The sequence below is a fragment of the Canis lupus genome, chromosome 18 (genome assembly GCF_003254725.2).
Source record: "Canis lupus dingo isolate Sandy chromosome 18, ASM325472v2, whole genome shotgun sequence".
Lineage (NCBI taxonomy): Eukaryota > Metazoa > Chordata > Mammalia > Carnivora > Canidae > Canis > Canis lupus.
This window is the reverse complement of record NC_064260.1, coordinates 9,720,137-9,739,447: the sequence shown is the minus strand read 5'-3', so window position 1 is coordinate 9,739,447 and position 19,311 is coordinate 9,720,137. Positions and strand designations below refer to the sequence as shown.

General features: G+C 37.1%; 1 protein-coding gene and 1 non-coding gene across 3 annotated transcripts in view; one reads left to right on the top strand and one right to left on the bottom strand.

Annotated features, from left to right (window-relative positions):
• The window catches only part of SUGCT (succinyl-CoA:glutarate-CoA transferase), a 713,960-nt gene that overhangs the window by 19,401 nt on the left and 675,248 nt on the right, over positions 1-19,311 (top strand). For both annotated transcript variants that reach the window (XM_025449593.3, XM_025449590.3), the window contains exons 2-5: positions 7,047-7,098; positions 7,919-7,992; positions 13,771-13,856; positions 14,394-14,444. In XM_025449593.3, coding sequence (XP_025305378.1) covers positions 7,047-7,098; positions 7,919-7,992; positions 13,771-13,856; positions 14,394-14,444 — 263 coding nt within the window. The remainder of the gene's footprint in view (positions 1-7,046; positions 7,099-7,918; positions 7,993-13,770; positions 13,857-14,393; positions 14,445-19,311) is intronic.
• Positions 4,642-4,744, bottom strand: LOC112661554 (small nucleolar RNA U13). The gene has a single exon (XR_003137785.1). It is a non-coding gene; the product is annotated as a small nucleolar RNA U13 (small nucleolar RNA).

Here is a 19,311-nt window from a genome sequence, read left to right as displayed (position 1 = left end):
GAGTCAGAGGAAAGAGCACATACAGTCACCTAGAAGTATGAGAGATTTGAAAGAAGTATGGCCAGTAAGACATTTCCATTTTTGCAGATTGAAATTGAAAAGGTGGACAGGAGTGAAACTGGTTTTAGTTTTAGGAGGAGCAATAGACTGTAAGCCTCATGAGGGAAAAGACCATGAGCAAATGGGTGAAAGAACAAGAAAGTGGCATAATGGGCTCTTCATTTTGGAAGATTACTCTTGAAGCAGTGTTGGGAATGGATTGGTGGGGACAGAGGTTAGGCAGAAATAGGTTAAGATGCTTTTGCAGGCAGTTGGGACAAGAAATGATGAAGGCTTGAATGGAGGCAGTACCAGGGCCCTGGGGAAGAATAGAGCAGATTCAACAGAAAATTGATGGCTGACTGAACATGGATAGTGAAGAGGAAGACATGTCTAGGAAGATCTCGGATTCTATTGTAGAGGGTTGATGATTCCATTAACTGAGATAGAGGGAAGAGAGGAATGAGAAACAGATACGATTGAAAAGATTGGACTGATTTACATTTTGAAAAATAATTCTGGGAGCATTATGGAGGGTGCATTTTCTTTTTCTTTTCTTATTTTTAAATGTAGACTCCATGCCCCCTGTGGAGTCCACTAAGGGATTTAAACTCAGGACCCTCAGATTAAGACCTGAGCTGAGATCAAGAGTTGGACACTCAACTGATTGAGCCACCCAGGTGCTCATATGGAGGGAATTTTGAAGAGAACCAAGATTGAAGCCTGGCAGCAGACTTAGTAGGGTGTTAGAGTAATTCAGGAGAGAGTTGATGGTGACCTGAGCTACCCTAGTGGCAGTGGGGATGAGAGAAGAGGAGTGAGCCAAGAGAGATTTTTGAGAAAGTATATGCAGTAAGTGGTTCTTCATTAAATTTAAGAGGTGCAAAAAGAGAGAGAGAGAGTTCAAGAATTATGTTTGGGTTTTTGACTTGGGTAACCAAGTGGTAACCATTTACTGAAGTAAGGAACACAGGAGTGAGGTTAGGGAGATGATAGAAGTGATACTGACAGTAGCTGACATTTATTGAGCACCATGGCTAAATGCTTAGAAGGCCATGTTTTGTTTAATTTTTTAGTGTCCTTATGAGATAGGTTCCAGTATTATCCCTGTTTTACTGATGGAGAAGTCAAGGTAGAACAAGGTCACAAGTTAGTAAATAGAGCAATTTGAATTCAGTGGTAGTTCTCTTAATCGTAATAGTAATTGTTTCAGTTTTCCCCAGTAGATCATGGAATACCTGAGGAGGAAGGGATATGATGCCTCACACCGTATCTTCATAGGATGATTAGCACACAGTAGGAACAAAGCTTTCACTCATGTCCTATCTCATGTACTGATTATACCCACTTGGCCCCAGCTCCAACTCACTCTCTTCTTAAAAATCTTCCCCAGAACTACTCACACAAACCCTGGGTTTGTGCCAGGGTTTACTGAATTAATTTGGTAATTTTGGAGAGCTGCCACATGTAATGTAAAGTATAATACTATTTGTAATTTATTTAAAATAGGCCTGTTAGCTGTCTTGTTAATGGAAATTTTTCCCTGATAATCTTTCTCCTGTCATTTTTCCTCAGCTTTCTCTCCTCTGATTTTCCTTTCCATTCTATCTGCTAAGCTTACCTATTCCTCCAAATGCCCATTCAGTTCTTTGGCAGAGCGTTTTCACTGTGTCTTTAACTGTGTCTTTTTCTTTTCTATTCTTTCTTTCCCTTTCTTTCTTTCTTTCTTTCTTTCTTTCTTTCTTTCTTTCTTTCTTTCTTTCTTTCTTTCCTTTTCTTTCTTTCTTTCTTTCTTTCTTTCTTTCTTTCTTTCTTTCTTTCTTTCTTCTTTCTTTCTTTCTTTCTTTCTTTCTTTCTTTCTTTCTTTCTTTCTTTCTTTTTTTAGATTTACTTATTTATTTCAGAGAGAGAATGCATGAGACTGGGTGGAGGGGCAGAAGGAGAGAGAGAGAGAGAATCTCAAGTGGACTCTCCACTGACTGCAGTCTGACATGGGGCTCAGTCTTACCACCCTGAGCCGAAATCAAGAGTTGGACGCTTAACCAGCTGAGCCATCCAGGGACCCCTAACTGTGTCTTTTCCTGCCCTATTCAAGCCCTGTCTGGGTTAGAGAAAAATTAGCTATCTGACTTTGAAGATTCTGGTCCTTTTATTTATTTTAATTTTAAAAAATATTTTATTTATTTATTCATGAGAGATGGAGAGAGAGGCAGAGACATAGGCAGAAGGAGAATCAGGGCCCCTGCAAGAACCTGATGTGGGACTGGATCACGGGACTCCAGGATCACATCCTCGGCCGAAGGCAGATGCTTAACCGCTGAACCACCCAGGTGCCCTGATTCTGGTCTTTTAATGATTTTTATCAAGTTGGGCTGCTGTAATAGAATATTGCAGACTTACATACTTATATACTTATATACAACAGAAATGGTTTGGAGGCTAGAAATGTGAGATCAGAGTGCCAACATGTTTGGATTCTGGTGAGATCCTCTTCTGGGTTGAGGACTGCCAACTTCCTGCTGGCCCATATCTGGTGGAAAGGGGGCAAGGAAGTTCTCTGGGGCTCATTATATAAGGGCACTAATTCCATTGGTGGTTCCACCCTCATGACCTAATTACCTCCCAAAGGTCTCACTTCCTAATATTGTAACTTCAGGGATTAGGATTTCAGTTTATGAATTTTGCAGGGATGCAAACATTCAGCCCATTATAAGGATCGTATGAATTATTAAGTATATGAGTTCCTCCCTCCTTCCCTCACCCTTTCCCAGTGTGACCGTTCAACTAATTCTTAGTGAATTCTGGCTGGAGATGCAAGACAGACAAGTCCTATCTTCACTGAGATTACATTTCAGTGGAAAAGACAGTAGTACAATAAATACGTAAACATATAATGTAATGTGAAGTAATGGTAAGTGTTAAAAGAAAACTAAAACATACTGAGATCCAGAGGGGTGTTGTTTGAGATAGGCCGATCAGGCAAGGTTGTGTGGTGGTTGAGCAGAAATTTGACAGAAGTAAGCAAGACATGCAAATGTATGGAGGAAAAGAGTTCCAAGTCTAGAGAATAGTAAGTGCAAAAGTCCTGTCACATCTCGGATTATTAAGAAAGCAGATGTTGAGACAGTTGGAAGGACAAAGGATTTATTGAGGACTACCGCCTATGAAAGGGAAAGGAAGGAAATAGGGTTGGGCAGAGGAATATCAGACTTGCATGCACCTGTCAAATTCTTTGCCAGCTCAATGAGGAGTTCCAGAGCACTACACCAAGGAGAGCAGATACAAGATTCTGCACTGGGTAGAGGAAATGACCAGGCCTTTCTGCCCAACTTTGATCGGTCATTTGACCGGAGACTGTCCTGAGAACAGAGCACCCTCAGCTGAGGAAAGCTGAGGTGGACCTTGAAGAAACAAATACTGGAGTTATATGTTAACCATGCTTCTTGTAGGTTGGGCAGAAATTCCTTTCTTTGAAGGGGAATATGGGCGGTCTATCTCTGTTTCTGCCACAGGCTCTAAAGCAGAAATATGCTCAGTGTGTTCAGGGAACTGCAAACAAGCTAATGTGCTGGAGAAGAGTGAGAGGGAGTGATAGGGGTCATGGCCAGAGAGGTAGCAGAGGGCCAGAGCGAGTAGGATCTGCGGCCTGTGGTAATAGGATGTTGGATTTCATTCTAAGTTTGGTAGAAAGCCATTAGAGGATTTGGAGCAGGGGAATGACATATGTTTTACATTTTGAAAGGACCACTCTGCCATAAGCTGTTGTATCTGTTTATCTATTGCTGTACAACAAACCACTTAAAACCTTACTGGTTTAAAACAACCGTGGCTTATTTTTTTTCAAAATTCTGTGAGTGTCCTGCTGGACTCACCTGAACTCACTCATGTGCCTGGGTCTAGGTATTTTCAGATGGCTTCACTCTCATGTCTGGACCTCACCTGAGATAGCTGCAGTGACTGGGATGGCTAAGCCTCCCTCCATTTGCTCTTTTTCATCTTCTGCTTCTTCATCTGATGGTAGAAGTGTTCCAAAAAGTCAAGCCCTACTGTGTAAGCACTTTTCCAGCCTCTGTGGGCATCAAGTTTGCTAATGTTCCCCTGGCTAAAGCAAAACAAATGTCTAAATCCAGAGTCACCATGGAAGGAGAATATACAAGGGTGTGGATATCTGGAAGTGTGATTCATGGAGGCCCTTGTTGTAACAATTTACCACATTAAACATTGTTTTAGTTACTTTCCCTTTTCTGATCCTCTGGTATAATTTGGTTTTCTATATAAGTAAGTATGTTTCCCAGAAAATAATGAACCAGTCACATAGATTTCACATATTTCCTAGGGCTGTGACAGCAATTTCTTACTGTAAAAGAATAAATTGTCTGATTTCAAGGAGAAAATGCCCATTATATGGACTTTAAATATTTCTCACTGGAGCCATGTAGCCTGGGGATCCTCCTACTTAAGAATTATTGTGTCACTGTGATCCTTCTCAAGATTATTGGTGTATGTGGAAATGTGTGACTTATGTAACTCTTGTTCTTAACCCACTGGTGATGGAGCTGCATTGAGATTTTTATTTATTTTTTATTTTTATTTTTTTTTTCACGTCAGACGGGTAATGTGCCACATCGTAACAAGGTTGGAGGGAGGCACATGTAACACAACGGCGTGAACACCCAATCATCACGCTTATGAACTACAAAAAGATCCTGCATTGAGATTTTTAAAACCCACTGGTGATGGAGCTGCATTATTTTTTTTTAAAAATGTGTTGAACTGAGGAAGTCTCATTCGTTGCTGGTAGGAATGCAAAATGGTACGGCTACTTTGGAAGATGGAGTGAAAACTAAACATACTCTTACCACACCATTCAGTAATTGACACTCTTGATAGTTACCCAGATGAGTTGAAAACTTGTGTCCTCACAGAACCCGGTACACATTTTAGCAACTTTCTTTAGAACTGCCAACCTTGGAAGCAACCAAGATGTCCCTTAGTTACATGGATGGATAAATAACCTGGTATATCGAGGTAATGGGGTATTATTCAACACTGAGAAGAAATGATCTGTCGAGCCACAGAGGAAACTTAAATGCATATTACCAAGTGAAAGAAGCCAATCTGAAAAGGCTACCTTTTGTAGTATGTAGTAGGTAGTATGATTCTAACTATGTGACATTCTGGAAGAGGCAAATTGTGGATGCAGTAAAAAGATTGGTTTCTGGGAATTTGAGGAGAGGAGGGGATGAATAGACCACAGAGGACTTTTTGGGCATGAAACTACTCTGTATATAATAATGTTTGCTACCTGCCAGTCTGCAGTTGTTGAAACTCATAACACGTACAAGACCAAGGGTGAACTCTAAATTATGTGATCCTGAGGTATCAGTGTAGCTTCATCAGTTGTAGCAAATGTATCACTCTGGTGAGGGATATTTAAAACACAGAAGGTCGGGATCCCTGGGTGGCGCAGCGGTTTAGCGCCTGCCTTTGGCCCAGGGCGCGATCCTGGAGACCCGGGATCGAATCCCACGTTGGGCTCCCGGTGCATGGAGCCTGCTTCTCCCTCTGTCCAGATCCAAAACTGCTCTAAAAAATAATCTATTTTAAAAATGTACTGAACCAGTAGTTCATTTTTTTTCCTCATAAATTCAGCTTAATCTCAATCGTCATTATCTAAACTTTGTAAGCCATTTGGCAAGAATTTGACCTTGTGACTTAATGTTGAATACTTTCAGTGAATTAGTGATATAATTATTGACCTATCTTCTTATTTTTATAGCTGGCAAATGGAGAGAAAAAGGAAATAAACATATAATTGTAAATTGTTTAATAAACTTCAAAATTCATACTTTCTCCCTTTTTTTAAAAAAAAGATTTTATTTATTTATTCATGAGAGACACAGAGAGAGGCAGAGACATAGGCAGAGGGAGAAGCAAAGCAGTCCTGATATGGGACTCGATTCCAGGACCCAGGATCATGCCCTGAGCCAAAAGCACTCAACCACTGAGCCACCCAGGTGCCCCTCCCTGTCTTTTCTTTTCTTTTTTTTTTTTTTACGTTTTTGTTTATTTATTTGAGACAGAGAGAGAGAGAGAGAGAGAGAGGGAGAGAAAGAACAAGCAGGGGAGGGGGTCAGAGGGAGTGTGAGAAACAGACTTTATTGAGCAGAGAGCCCAACCTGGGGTTCGATCCCAGGACCTTGAGATCATGACCTGGGTTGAAGGCAGATGCTTAACCCATTGAGCCTCCCAGGTGCCCTTTTTCTTCTTGTCTTAAATGTAGCACAGATACGTGGAGGCCTTTGTTGTTCCGTTTTTGTTATTAATACTTTTTAGTTGTTTAGTTCACTTTTTATTTATTTATGTTTTAAAGACTTAATTTTTTTATAGCAGTTCTAGTTTTTTTTTTTTTTTAAAGATTTTATTTATTCATGAAAGACCCAGAGAGAGAGAGAGAGAGAGAGAGACAGGCAGAGGGAGAAGCAGGCTCCCTGCAGGGATCCCAATGCAGTACTCTATCCTAGAACCTCGGATCAGGAATGTAGACACTTAACCACTGAGGCACTCAGGTGTTCCCAGTTCCAGGTTTATAGCAAAATTGAGAGGAAAGTATAGAGATTTCCCATCTATCCCTTGCCTGTATACATCCCCCCTTATCAGTATCCTTCTACCAGAGTGGCATGTTTGTTATAACCTACAGTAACACAGTGCCCTAAAAATCCTAAAAATCACCCTATACATTCCTCCTCCTCCACTTTCATTTTTCATTAGACAAACTATCTTAAGTGTAGCTGTGGACTTTATTAATTGGATATTAGCTATTGTAATTTTTACAGAGTGACTTAAGTGGGTCAGGTCAAGGTTTCTGTATTACATATAAAGAGAAATATTGTGAAGGAAAACATATATTTTTCGTAGTAATACAGATTACTTAAAACAATATGAAGCATTCTTTCTTCCGAAAATTAGTAATCAGTGCTCTTCAAATATTTTCTGTGTTTTGCCAGATACTGACAATATGAAGCCACTGGAGGGTATAAAAATTCTGGACATGACAAGGTTAGTGTTGGTTTATTTATGTTTTGGTGATTGAATTTTTCTGTTCTTTAAAAAAAAGTTATTTTTTTGGATTATAATGCTTACACTCAAAGTTTTAGAAAGGTCAACAAAAAAGGAAAAAGTTTTATAATTTCATCACTCTAAGAGGCAATTAGTGTAATATTTGTGCATTTTTCCCAATCTACATTTTATATTTAATCAAAAAAATTTAGAACCATATTGAAATTACAGTTTTACCCACATTTAAAAGATAATGTAGTATTTTGAGTATTTTTCCATGTCTTTCAAAATTCAAGAAAAATGTAAGATGATCTTTTATTATATAGGTGTCACATAATTACTCATCTCCCAGTATTCACCATTATAAGTTAGGTTTCCTTGTACGTAAATCTTTGCCTCAGGAAATCTTAGGATTTCTTCCATAGTATAGAATTCTGGAAGTGCATCAAAGGGAATATACTTTTTATTTTATTTATTTTTTTTAAAAAGATTTTATTTATTTATTCATGACAGACAGAGAGAGAGGCAGAGACATAGAGGGAGAAGCAGGCTCCCTGCAGGGAGCCCGATGTGGGACTTGATCCTGGACTCCGGGATCACTCCCTGAGCCAAAGGCAGACACTCAACCGTTGAGCCACCCAGGCATCCCAGGAATATACTTTTTAAAAGCTCTTAATACATAAGGCCAAATTACTGTTCTGAGGAGTTTTAACAATTTTAATTTGCTATCATTATATGACCTTGTCTATGTTAATAGGCTATTAAGAATCAATATAAAATTCTTCAAGTTGATAATTATTTGTCATTGTTAATATTGTAGAGTACTGGCGGGACCGTTTGCTACTATGAATTTAGGAGATCTTGGAGCAGAAGTTATAAAAGTGGAAAGACCAGGTAAAGCTGTTGCTCCCTTTAAAACATAAAGACTAATACAGTTTCTTATACTTTTTTTTTTTTTTAGATTTTATTTAATTTATTTATTCATGGGAGACAGAGAGAGAGAGAGAGAGAGAGAGGCAGAGACACAGGCAGAGGGAGAAGCAGGCTCCATGCACCGGGAGCCCGACGTGGGATTCGATCCGGGTCTCCAGGATCGCGCCCTGGGCTGAAGGCGGCGCTAAACCGCTGAGCCACCTGGGCTGCCCAAGATTTTATTTTTTATTTTATTTATTTATTTTTATTTATTTATGATAGTCACACAGAGAGAGAGAGAGAGAGAGACAGACAGACAGACAGACAGAGACATAGGCAGAGGGAGAAGCAGGCTCCATGCACCGGGAGCCCGACGTGGGATTCGATCCTGGGTCTCCAGGATCGCGCCCTGGGCCAAAGGCAGGCGCTAAACTGCTGCGCCACCCAGGGATCCCCAAGATTTTATTTTTGAGTAATCTCTACGCTTAACATGGGTCTTGTACTCACAACCCTGAGGTCAAGAGTCACATGCTTTTCTGACAGAGCAAGCCAGGTGCCCCAAACTAATACAATTTTTAACTGTTTCTTTTCTTTTTCTCTTTCCTTTTCTTTTCTTTTTTTCTTTTCTTTTCTTTTCTTTCTTTTCTTTTTTCTTTTCTTTCTTTTTTTTCTTTTCTTTTTTTCCTTCCTTCCTTCCTTCCTTCCTTCCTTCCTTCCTTCCTTCCTTCCTTCCTTCCTTCCTTCCTTCCTTTCTTTCTTTCTTTCTTTCTTTCTTTCTTTCTTTCTTTCTTTTTTTCCATGTGTCTGTATATGGGATGAGGAGAGAATTGAAATGAAAAGATTATTTTTTCTTCTCCATTCTTTATTTTCTTCTGAACCTATACTAATGATTTCTTCTTACTTTTTATAAGTGCCAAGGGGTAAGGCTTAGGCCAGGTCCTTCACATGCACCTGAAAGCCTCTGACAGAAACTGAGATGCACCATGTAGTAACAGTGATGCCAATGCTTATCATAGTGCCAGGGACAGTTCTACAGTTCTAAGTACTTTGCCTATATTTATTTAATCTCTCCAACAACCTTATGGGATGATGTTTTATTATTCTTCAATTATAGAAGAGAAGACAGAAACACAGAGAGACAACTAGTTTGTCCAAAAGTACACAGCTGATAAGGACATCCATGCACTCCGCTCTGGTCCTGGTCCTCCTTAGCCCCACACAAGCCTTCCCGTTGGGGCTGAGTTCAGAGTTGGCCTGGCCACACTCCCTTCCTGTAAGGACACACAAGAAGGAGAGAAAGAAAGGGAATCAGAGTCCTTCCAGAAGGAACCCTGATACTCTAATATAAGTCATTCTTTTCTGTTTTTAACAAAAGAAAGATTTCCTCATTTTATAATTTTAAAGATTTTGAGATTTTGAGATCAGAATCACTGATGCTGAGATCAGGTCTTTTTTTTTTTTTATAAACACCATTTTTAAAAAAAGATTTTTAATTTATTTATTTATTCATGAGAGACAGAGAGAGGTAGAGACAGATTTTGTTTGCGAGAGACACACAGAGAGAGGCAGAGACACAGGCAGAGGGAGAAGCAGGCTCCATGCAGGGAGCCCGTCGTGGGACTCGATCCCAGGACCCTGGAATCATGCCCTGAGCCAAAGGCAGACACTCAACAGCTGAGCCACCCAGGCGTCCCTTGCTTCTCATCTGACATCTTTCCTATTTCTTCTTTCCCCTTTTCCAAGTAAACCTATTTTGTGTACAGAATTCTCACTTTTTTTGGGTGCCTTCTTAGTATTTTGGTGTTTAGTTCATGCTGTTATTGAAAGTTGTTTAGACCAGTGTCATGTATGCTCTTTCTCTCCTACAAGCACTTAAAGGGCAGAGTTCACATTCTCCATACCCTTTACATCATCCTATAAAGACCTTGTTTCAGAAGGTTTCAAAACAGCATCATTATTTATTCTTTAAGTTGAAACCTTATGGATATAGAGCAGAATTACCAATTTGATGAAAATGGTCTGGCCTTGAACAGTGTGAATATATCTGTGAGACTCATAAAAGACTAGTTTATAATTATATCACCTTATTAATTTCTCATAAGTGATTAAATGCTATAAAGTAGACCACATGGTGTAGAAGATTTAACTCTCAGCTGAATAGAATTCTCAGGAGGTCAAACGAATTAGCAGAAGATTCTCTGACAGCATGGGGAGTATTACATATTATTATATTGTATTTATTTGACCCTCTGTTTATCAGGAACCAGGTGGTAGGAGAGCCTGGAGAATCCTGCTTTCCGGATATAATGAATGCTTCATATATCTAGTCATTGATGTTTATCATTTCTGGTTGATACTGGCTGCATGCTGGATAATGTTTACTTTCTAGCTGAATACCTTTTTTTTCTTTTCCAGGTTTCATAAAACTTTAAGTTCCATATTATTATATGAATTCAACACCACAGCACGTTCTAATTTCAGCCATTGGGTCTTCCAATCCTAGACAGAGCATCTGATCTAATTTCTCTTTCTATTTCAGTTGATCACTAGTCTAAATATTTGTCATTGTATAAATTTTAGAGATCGTTATTTCCTGTTATGTAGGCCTTATTTCTCCTTTCTCCTTCCTTTGTCTAGGCCTTTATGTCCCACAGTCATACACTTGGTATCAAGCTTTGTTCCTAGCACATAGTTGTTCATTGTTTTTTTCCTGATTGCTCTTTCCCTTAACCCTTCTGCCCAGTGCATTTTAATGTTCATATTGCATGTTTAACTATTTTGTATTTTTGAGATAGTTATTCAACACAGATCTGAGGAAAAATGACTTGGCAGGATTTTCAAAGTTCAGGAGAGAACTAGACTTTTTTTTTTTTTTTAATGTCCACTTCTTCAGTTCTTTATTTTGTTATCATTTTCTGACTTGGGACTTGGATTATTCTTATTTTTGTAATCAAAGAACATATACATTTTCTTCTTCTTTCTGCAGTAACCTAACTGAGTGACATAGACTACGTAGGGCAGCAAATGATGCTGCTGGTACTTGTGGACTGTGCCCCATAGGCAGGGATATATATGAAGGCAGGGGCATGGTCTTTTGTTCACAGCTGTGTCTGCTCTGCCTAGAGCAGTGTCTGTGACATAGTAGGTGCCCAGTAAATATTTGCTGAATGGATTGAATATTTTGAAATAATATTTAAGAAAGGCAGTCTGAAAGTTTACATGAGATCTCCAGACTTTGAAATCATGGTGGCTAGTTAAAAAGTTTAAATTCTGTGTGAGTCAAAGAAAATATCTCTCAACTGCCAGTTTCCCCAGTTTGTGACCTTTTGCCTTTATTTCCTATTATGTACCATCACAGCTGATTCTTTTTAGAGGCCACTTATCCTCTCTAAAGCCCTGGTTGGGAAAGCCAGGTAGGCCTCCAGTTGAGATTCCTGACATTATTTCTACCTGAGAGATGAATGTAAACATTTAAAATTATCTAATTTTAGGCCTATCTTGATGTTGCTTTATTTAATAAAAAAAATTAAGGTATTGGAGGCTTCAAAATAATGGAAGTGGCTGGATTTTCTCTTGACTCTGAGAGGTCTTGTCTAATCTTGAAGATCCAGATTCGCACCTACCTTTTCCATGAAGCTTTTACCTGTTTTTTTTTACTGGAAGATTGCCTTTCTGGCATCTTGTAGTTCATTTTCCCCCCTGATGTTTTGAGCATGCCATTCCATTTGATGCTTACCATTGACTGGTTTGTTTTGTTATTGGTTTATCTCCAGTTGGAACTAATGTTTCTTTTCTTTTATCCTCTTTTCTCTTGTGAGTTTTTTGTTTTGTTTTGTTTTGTTTTTAAATAAATAAGTCTGATCTTTGGTCTCTGTTTTGTTTTCCAAAAGGCTATGTCTGTTTTTCTTGATCAGATTCAGTGATAAAGTCACTGGGCTAATAGATTAATTATATCATTTAGATGAGATTAGAATTTAAACTTTTAACTCATATTCACAAGTAGTTTCTTCTTGGGGGCTAGTGATAAATACTGTGATTTTAATTACTTATATAGTGATTAGTTTCTGCTATCAATATTTGACCAGACCTTATATTATAAAATTCTTAATGATACTATTTTGTGCCATTTAGTCATTGATAGATTTTTCTGAGCTGTCTACATTGTTTGTCAGTTGCTTTTTGTGCAAAGGAAAGTTTTTCTGTAACTCTTCAAAGTGTTGTCTTTGAATCTAACACAAATATATCACTTAAAGTAGGTGTCCAGAAAAAAAACCCCTATATTTTGATGGTTTTATTTTTTTCAAGATTTTATTTATTTTTTCATGAGAGACAGAGAGAGGCAGAGACACAGGCAGAGGGAGAAGCAGGCTCCATGCAGGGAGCCCGATGTGGGACTCAATCCCAGGACCTGGGATCATGATCTGAGCCAAAGGCAGATGCTCAACCACTGAGCCACCCAGGTGCCTCAATATTGATGGTTTTAACCTTTTACCTTGAAGCAAGACCTAGTTGACTAAAATTTTATTCTAGAATTTGAAAATAAATGAATCTGCTATTCAGTAACTTATTTTGCCTTTTCTGATTGGTCGCTATAACACAAATTTTTTTTCCAATTGTAATGAGAAATAATTAACATACATCCCTGTATAAGTTTGAGGCACATGGCATGATAGTTTGATTTACATACATTGTTACCACATTATTACTACAATAGGTTCAGCTAACAGCCATCTTCTCATGTAGATATGATAAAAAGAAAGAAGAGAAGAATAAAGGAAAAAAATTTCTCCTTGTGCTGAGAACTATTAGAATTTACTCTCAACAAATTTCCTATATATCATACAGTACTGTTAGCTATAGTCATCACACAGCATGTAGGTTGTCTTTTCACTTTGTTGATGGTTTCCTTTGCCGTGCAGAAGCTTTTCAGTTTGAAAATAAGTTCCACTTGTTTATTTTTGATTTTGTTGCTTGTGCTTTTGGTGTCAATCCAAAAAAATGATTACCAAGATCCATGTCAAGCTTTTGTCCTTATGTCTTCTTCTAGGAGTTTCATGGTTTCAGGTCTTATGTTTAAATCTTTAATCCTTCTTGAATTAATTTTTGTGAGTGATGAGTGGTATAAGATATGGGTTGAGTTTTATTCTTTTACCAGTGAGTATCCAATTATACTGGTACCATTTGTTGAAAAGACTGTCTTTTCTCCATTGAGCATTCTTGGTTCCCTTGTCATATATCAGTTAACCACATATGCTTGGGTTTATTTCTGGGATTTCCCAGAAACTTAGAGATTTATTTATTTATTTATGATGCCATTTTATTATAGAATTTCATTTACCATTATTCTAGTTTAAATAATATTTAACAAAAATCTTTTGCAGACTCAGCATTTCTTTGCAGATTTAATGCCAAGAAACACAGAGAGAGCTGACCAACTTACTCAAAAACTGAGAATTATTTTTTTTTCTTTCAAATTGCCATTTATTAAATATAAAGATTGCCAGTAGATTTCTTTCTGGATATTGACTGTCAGACATGGATTCTAGTGAAAGATGATATGGAAGGATTTAGTGAATAACATGAATGGGTAGAGTTTGGACAGTTCCCACAAGTTCTCATGGTCCCTCTAGATTGCCAGTTCCACTGAACTGTGCTGATTTTCCTTAGGCACCTGTGAATGTGTATGATGGGTGAATGTTGGTTTGAATGTCTCATGATGTTTCATAGTTAAAACTTTATAGCTTATACTGTTGTTTTCAGGAGCTGGCGATGATACACGAACTTGGGGACCACCTTTTGTGGGGAGAGAAAGTGCTTATTTTCTCAGTGTTAATCGAAATAAAAAAGTAAGAATATAATTTCTTTGTTTTTTCTTTGTATTTCTCTTGTAACAACAAAACTGTTGATATCACCTTGGCTCATTGATTTCTATCCTTTTTTGTATATATAATTAATGTTTAAAAGAAGGTGAAATTTTATTCATTCACCAGTTACCAAATAGAAAAAAGAGAGCTTTTTTTTTTAACTAATCTTCCTCTGTAATAACTTAAAATATTTGATGAGAATCTATAATGGTTTAAAATGGAAATAATTTTATTAAAGAAATAAATTATTTGATTCTTTACATTTTTTTTCTTTCGGTGATTGCTGATTGCCTAACACTTGGTATTATTATTTGAAATTTTTTCCTGTAATCCTTGCTATCATCTTAATATATCTACATTGCAAATAAAATCAGTAAATATAATTTAAATGTTTCTTCATAAGGAAAATGCACTTGCTTTGAGAGGAGAACATGTGATATGAGTGGCTCCCTTACTGAACTGTCAGTAATATGAAAGCCTTTATGATACTATTTTAATGTATTATATTTTAATTTTTAGAGTATAGCTGTTAATATCAAGGATCCAAAAGGAGTGAAAATCATCAAAGAGGTAGAGTATGCTCTTTGGAAGATATCTTGCCACTTGGGTTGTAATTGGGGATTTGAACATCAGAGTAAAGGTGTTTTAAAACTTTGTTTCATTTGTAATCTCTAATGTTGCTGTAAATACCATTTAAGAATTTAACTTTACATTTGTTTAAGTAAAATTTCTTTTATGTTGTGCATAATATTTCTCTACTTTGTGAAAGTACTCAGTCATAATGCTGTCTACTATTGACCAAATGCCTTCTCTGTATCAGATCTTAGGCTTGAGCACTTTCCATATGTGATCTCAAATCCTCAGAATTTTACTTGTAAATGGGTATTAGAATCATGGGAGAGAAATAAGTTGCATGGGGCTCAAGTGATGCTCCAAAGATTGCATAGCTGGTAAAGGAAGGGGCTGAAATTTGAACCCAGTGATGTGGGACCCAATTCCCATAGTCTTCATTCTCAGACCATTCTTTTTTTATCTTCTCCTCAGTGGTTATTTCATTTTATTTTAATTGGTTTTAGGAGATTGTTCTTGCCTTAATTCTCCTCTTTCTGTTTTTCTGTCTCTCCATTTCACCTTCAGTGGTCACAGTTCCTGCTTCCTTGCTTCTATTACAGACCATTCTCATATTTTAACCTAAGTAGTCAAGGTTTCAGATTTGATTGAGCAAATACTTTTCAATTTCATTAGAGCTTCTCAGTGGGGCAGTATTAGGTGGAATTCATACTCTTGCTAGTAAGACATAAGTGTACATTTGAGTATTTTAGGCCTGCATGTGTAATTCTGACCAAAGTAAATGGATCTCCAGGAGTTCCTTCTCACTGTCCTAGAATCTTGCCAATCTTCTACCATACTGTAACAACTTTTTTTTTTTAAGATTGATTTTATTTACTTATTCTTGAGAGACAGCAAGAGTGAGAGAGAGAGAGGCAGAGACACAGGCAGAGGGAGAAGCAGGCTCCATGCAGGAGCCTGATGTGGGACTCGATCCCGGGAACCCAGGATCAGGCCCTGGGCCGAAGTTGGCGCTGAACCACTGGGCCACTGGGGCTGCCCATACTGTAACAACTTTAAGTTGACTTTCATTATGGGCTTGATTTCTCTTCATGTCTGATTGTTAATAATAAAGTACATTTCAAGTCATATTAAACTTAAATAGATTGTATGGGGACATATTCATGTCTATTGCTTTTAGCTAATTATATGTTTTTAGCTTTTAGCATGTTACAAATCTTATTGCCTAGGGGAGAAATTATTTTTTGCTTAGTCTTTTTAATCTTTCTGGCATCAATTTCTCTTTTAACTTAAGAGTAGCAAAAAAACCTCTGTATTCAGGCCATGGTGGCTATGGTTGCTAATATAATGAGTTTAGTTTATGGAAACGGTTCCAAAGTAGCATACAAAGCAATCAACTGGATACATGAGAGCTTCAAAAAATATGACTCCTTTATCTACAGGCTAACCAAAAACAGCTTGTGCAAAAAACAAAACTCTGCTTAGAAAATCTAGGTAGAGCCTGATATTTTCATAACAATATGATTTAATAATTTTCTGACCTGTCATTTATATTTCAGATAATTCTCTGTGTTAATTAGTTGACAGTCACAATATCCATTTTGTGTGCACATGTTATGGTCCACAGAGCAATGTCATGGATTTTATATTTTTCCAACATTTTATTATGAAAAATTCAAAGATATAGAAGAGTTGAAAGAAGAATATAAGGAACTTTCTTTAACCCTATGCCTCGTTGCAATAATTTTAATATTTTGCTATATTTGCTTATTTACATATGTATACCTATGTGTGTGTTTGCGTATGTATTTTTGAACTATTTTAACTTCTTAAAAGATTTATTTATTTATTTATTCATTTATTTAGAGCGAGTAGGAGGAGGGGCAAAGGAAGAGGGAGAGAGAATCTCAAGCAGACTCCATACTGAATGTGGAGATCAATGCAGGGCTTGATCTCACGACTCTGAGATCATGACCTGAGCTGAAATCAGGAGTCAGATGCTTAACCAGGCACCCCAGGCACCTCTTGAATTTAAAGATTTTATTTATTTATTCATGAGACACAGAGAGAGAGAGAGAGGCAGAGACACAGGCAGAGGGAGAAGCAGGCCCCATGCAGGGAGCCTGATGTGGGACCTGATCCCAGGTCCCTAGGACTACAACCTGGTCTGAAGACAATGCTAAACTGCTGAACCACCTGGACTGCCCCCTTGAATTATTTTAAAGTGAAAAATATGAAACTTTGTGCTGACATCTTTCAGAATACATTTCCTACCAATAAGCATATTCTTTGATATAACATTTTAGAAATTACTTTTATGATTTCTTTGTTCATAAATGTGGATAAATTATTATCATCACTTTCCTTTCTATTTCTGATCTCCACTTTGTTCTTAAATTACATCTAGTGAAGAGAACTCAGAATCAGATACTCTATATTTCAAATTAATTTTAGTTCTTATTTAATTCTGTGACCAGACGGAAGATTTTCTTTTTTCTCTTTCAGACAGAAAAAGATAGTAGCTTCTCTAACTCATACAAAATTGTGCTTGCTTTTTATTCTGGGCCAGATTCTAGAATAGATGTTTTAGGTGATTTGTGAGTACTTAGATGAGGAAGAGGTGATCACCAGTAAAACTGGAAACCAGTCTTCTCACTTTATTTCCTAGTAGATTATAGTATCAGGGAAATGAAGTAAACACTTGGTCTCCCTTGAGATAATTGTCATTTATAACACTTGTAGTTAGAGTGGAGAGCAATTATAACTCCGAGGGAGTTTTCTGATGACTCTAATTATAGCACTCTTGTGTTAGAATTTTTATGAATGATTAGCTGAAGCTGTTTGGAACACACATGATCTTGAAATGACTGAATATCCCGAAACAGAGGGAGAGAGAATGTGTTGAATGACAGAACAAATAAGAATCAATATCTAGCAAGTGGCTAGGACATATTTAAAATAAATATTTATAGGATAGAGAAAAGAATAATTTCTGCCCTATATACTTTTCTAGGGATAGTTCTGAATAAATATTATAGTGCATATGTACTCAGTTCTTGGGTAAGCATAAAAACTACTCTCTATCTTTATCAGTAGAATTGTTATTGCTCTTAAACTCATCTTTTCTGTATTTTTCTTAGGACATCATAGAGCCAAACTACATGGTGCTCTGTGCACAGCTCTTTTTAGTTAAAAGAATTTTTGACTTGTTAAACAAGTACTAATGCATGTTTATGCAAAAATATTAATATTTTAATGAATCATGTCAAATCTCCTTATTCCATTATATGCTCATTTCCCCCCCCAAACGTGAGGTAATACCATGTATAATGTGTTTTAATCTGCTTGTTTTGGTAACTTAAAATATTTTTAATACTTTTCTATTAGCATAACTTATTAATGATGTTTATTTTCTTGTTTTACTGAACCAGTGAGTTTTATTGTGGTCCATTTGAATACTTGGTGTAGATTGAGATATAATTTAGGATTCCACAGAAGTCTGAAAATACAAATACCTTACACAGGTAAAATTTTTTTTATTGTGGTAGTATAAAACATAGAAATTCCCATTTTAATCATTTTTAAGTACATGAATTACATTCATAATAGTGTGCAATCCTTACTGATGTGTTTCTAAAATGTTGCATCACCCCAGACAGAAACTGGGGTGAAAGCAATAGTTTTCTCCTTCCTTCTCTCTCTAGCCCCTGATAATCTCTCATCGACTTTGTGTCTTTATGGATTTGCCTATTCTGAGTAGTTTATATAAGTGAAATCATACAATATTTGTACTGCTGTGTCGGTTAATTTCACTTAGAATAATGTTTTCAAGGTTTGTCCATGTTGTAGCATGTATCAGAACATCATCTTTTTTACGACTGAGTAATATTCCATTTCATGGATAGGTACATTTGTCTGTTGATGGACACTTGGATAATTTTCACCTTGTGGCTACTGTGAATAATGCTGCTGTGAACATTTGCATCTGGGACAAGTATCTGTTTGAGTCCCTATTTTCAATTCTTTTGAGTGTATACCTAGAAGAGGTATTTTTTGGGTCATATGGTAATTCTATGTTTAACTTCTTAAGGAACCCACACAGGGCTTTTAAAAATTAAAAATAGGGGCACCTGGGTGGCTCAGTGGTTGAGCATCTGCCTTTGGCTCAGGTCATGATACTGGGATCCTGGATTGAGTCCTGCATCAGGCTTCCTGCAGGAAGCCTTCTTCTTCCTCTGCCTAAATCTCTGCCTCTCTCCCTGTGTCTTATGAATAAATAAATAAAATATTTAAAAAAATTAAAAATAATTTGTTAAATGTCATTTGCATAAGGTACTCTATAATGCATCATGCAGAATATATGCAGCAAGAGCTGACCGGTGTAGAAACCTAGATATGTTTGATGTAGTTTTTCTTTACTGCCCACAGGAGTGCCTTATAAATAGTAAATAGAGGTTTAGAAAAATTTGTGAAATAAGTTGAAGTTAAGTGCAGCTTTTTGTTTTATTTACTACTAACACCTGCCCTCTCCCCAATCCCCTAAGCAATACTTGGTTGTCGTTAACAATAAATAAGTAAATGCATCTTTATTGGAACTCTCCCTGCATGGAGTTGCTTATGTGAAAAATTGCTCAAATGTTAATTGGTTTCCATGGTTTCAAATGTTAGCCTGAAATTTGGAAAGATTCCTATATGGCTTGAGATTTGGAGTGCATACTTCAACCTTTCTCTCTCTGTCCTATATCTTAATATATTTATCATTCCTCTCTAGATAAGTGGTTACCTGGCCTCTGGTGCCACTGTTTCAGGAGCTCTGCTGACTGGGTGACTGGTTATTTCATTGAGATGTTTCGTAGGATTACTTCTG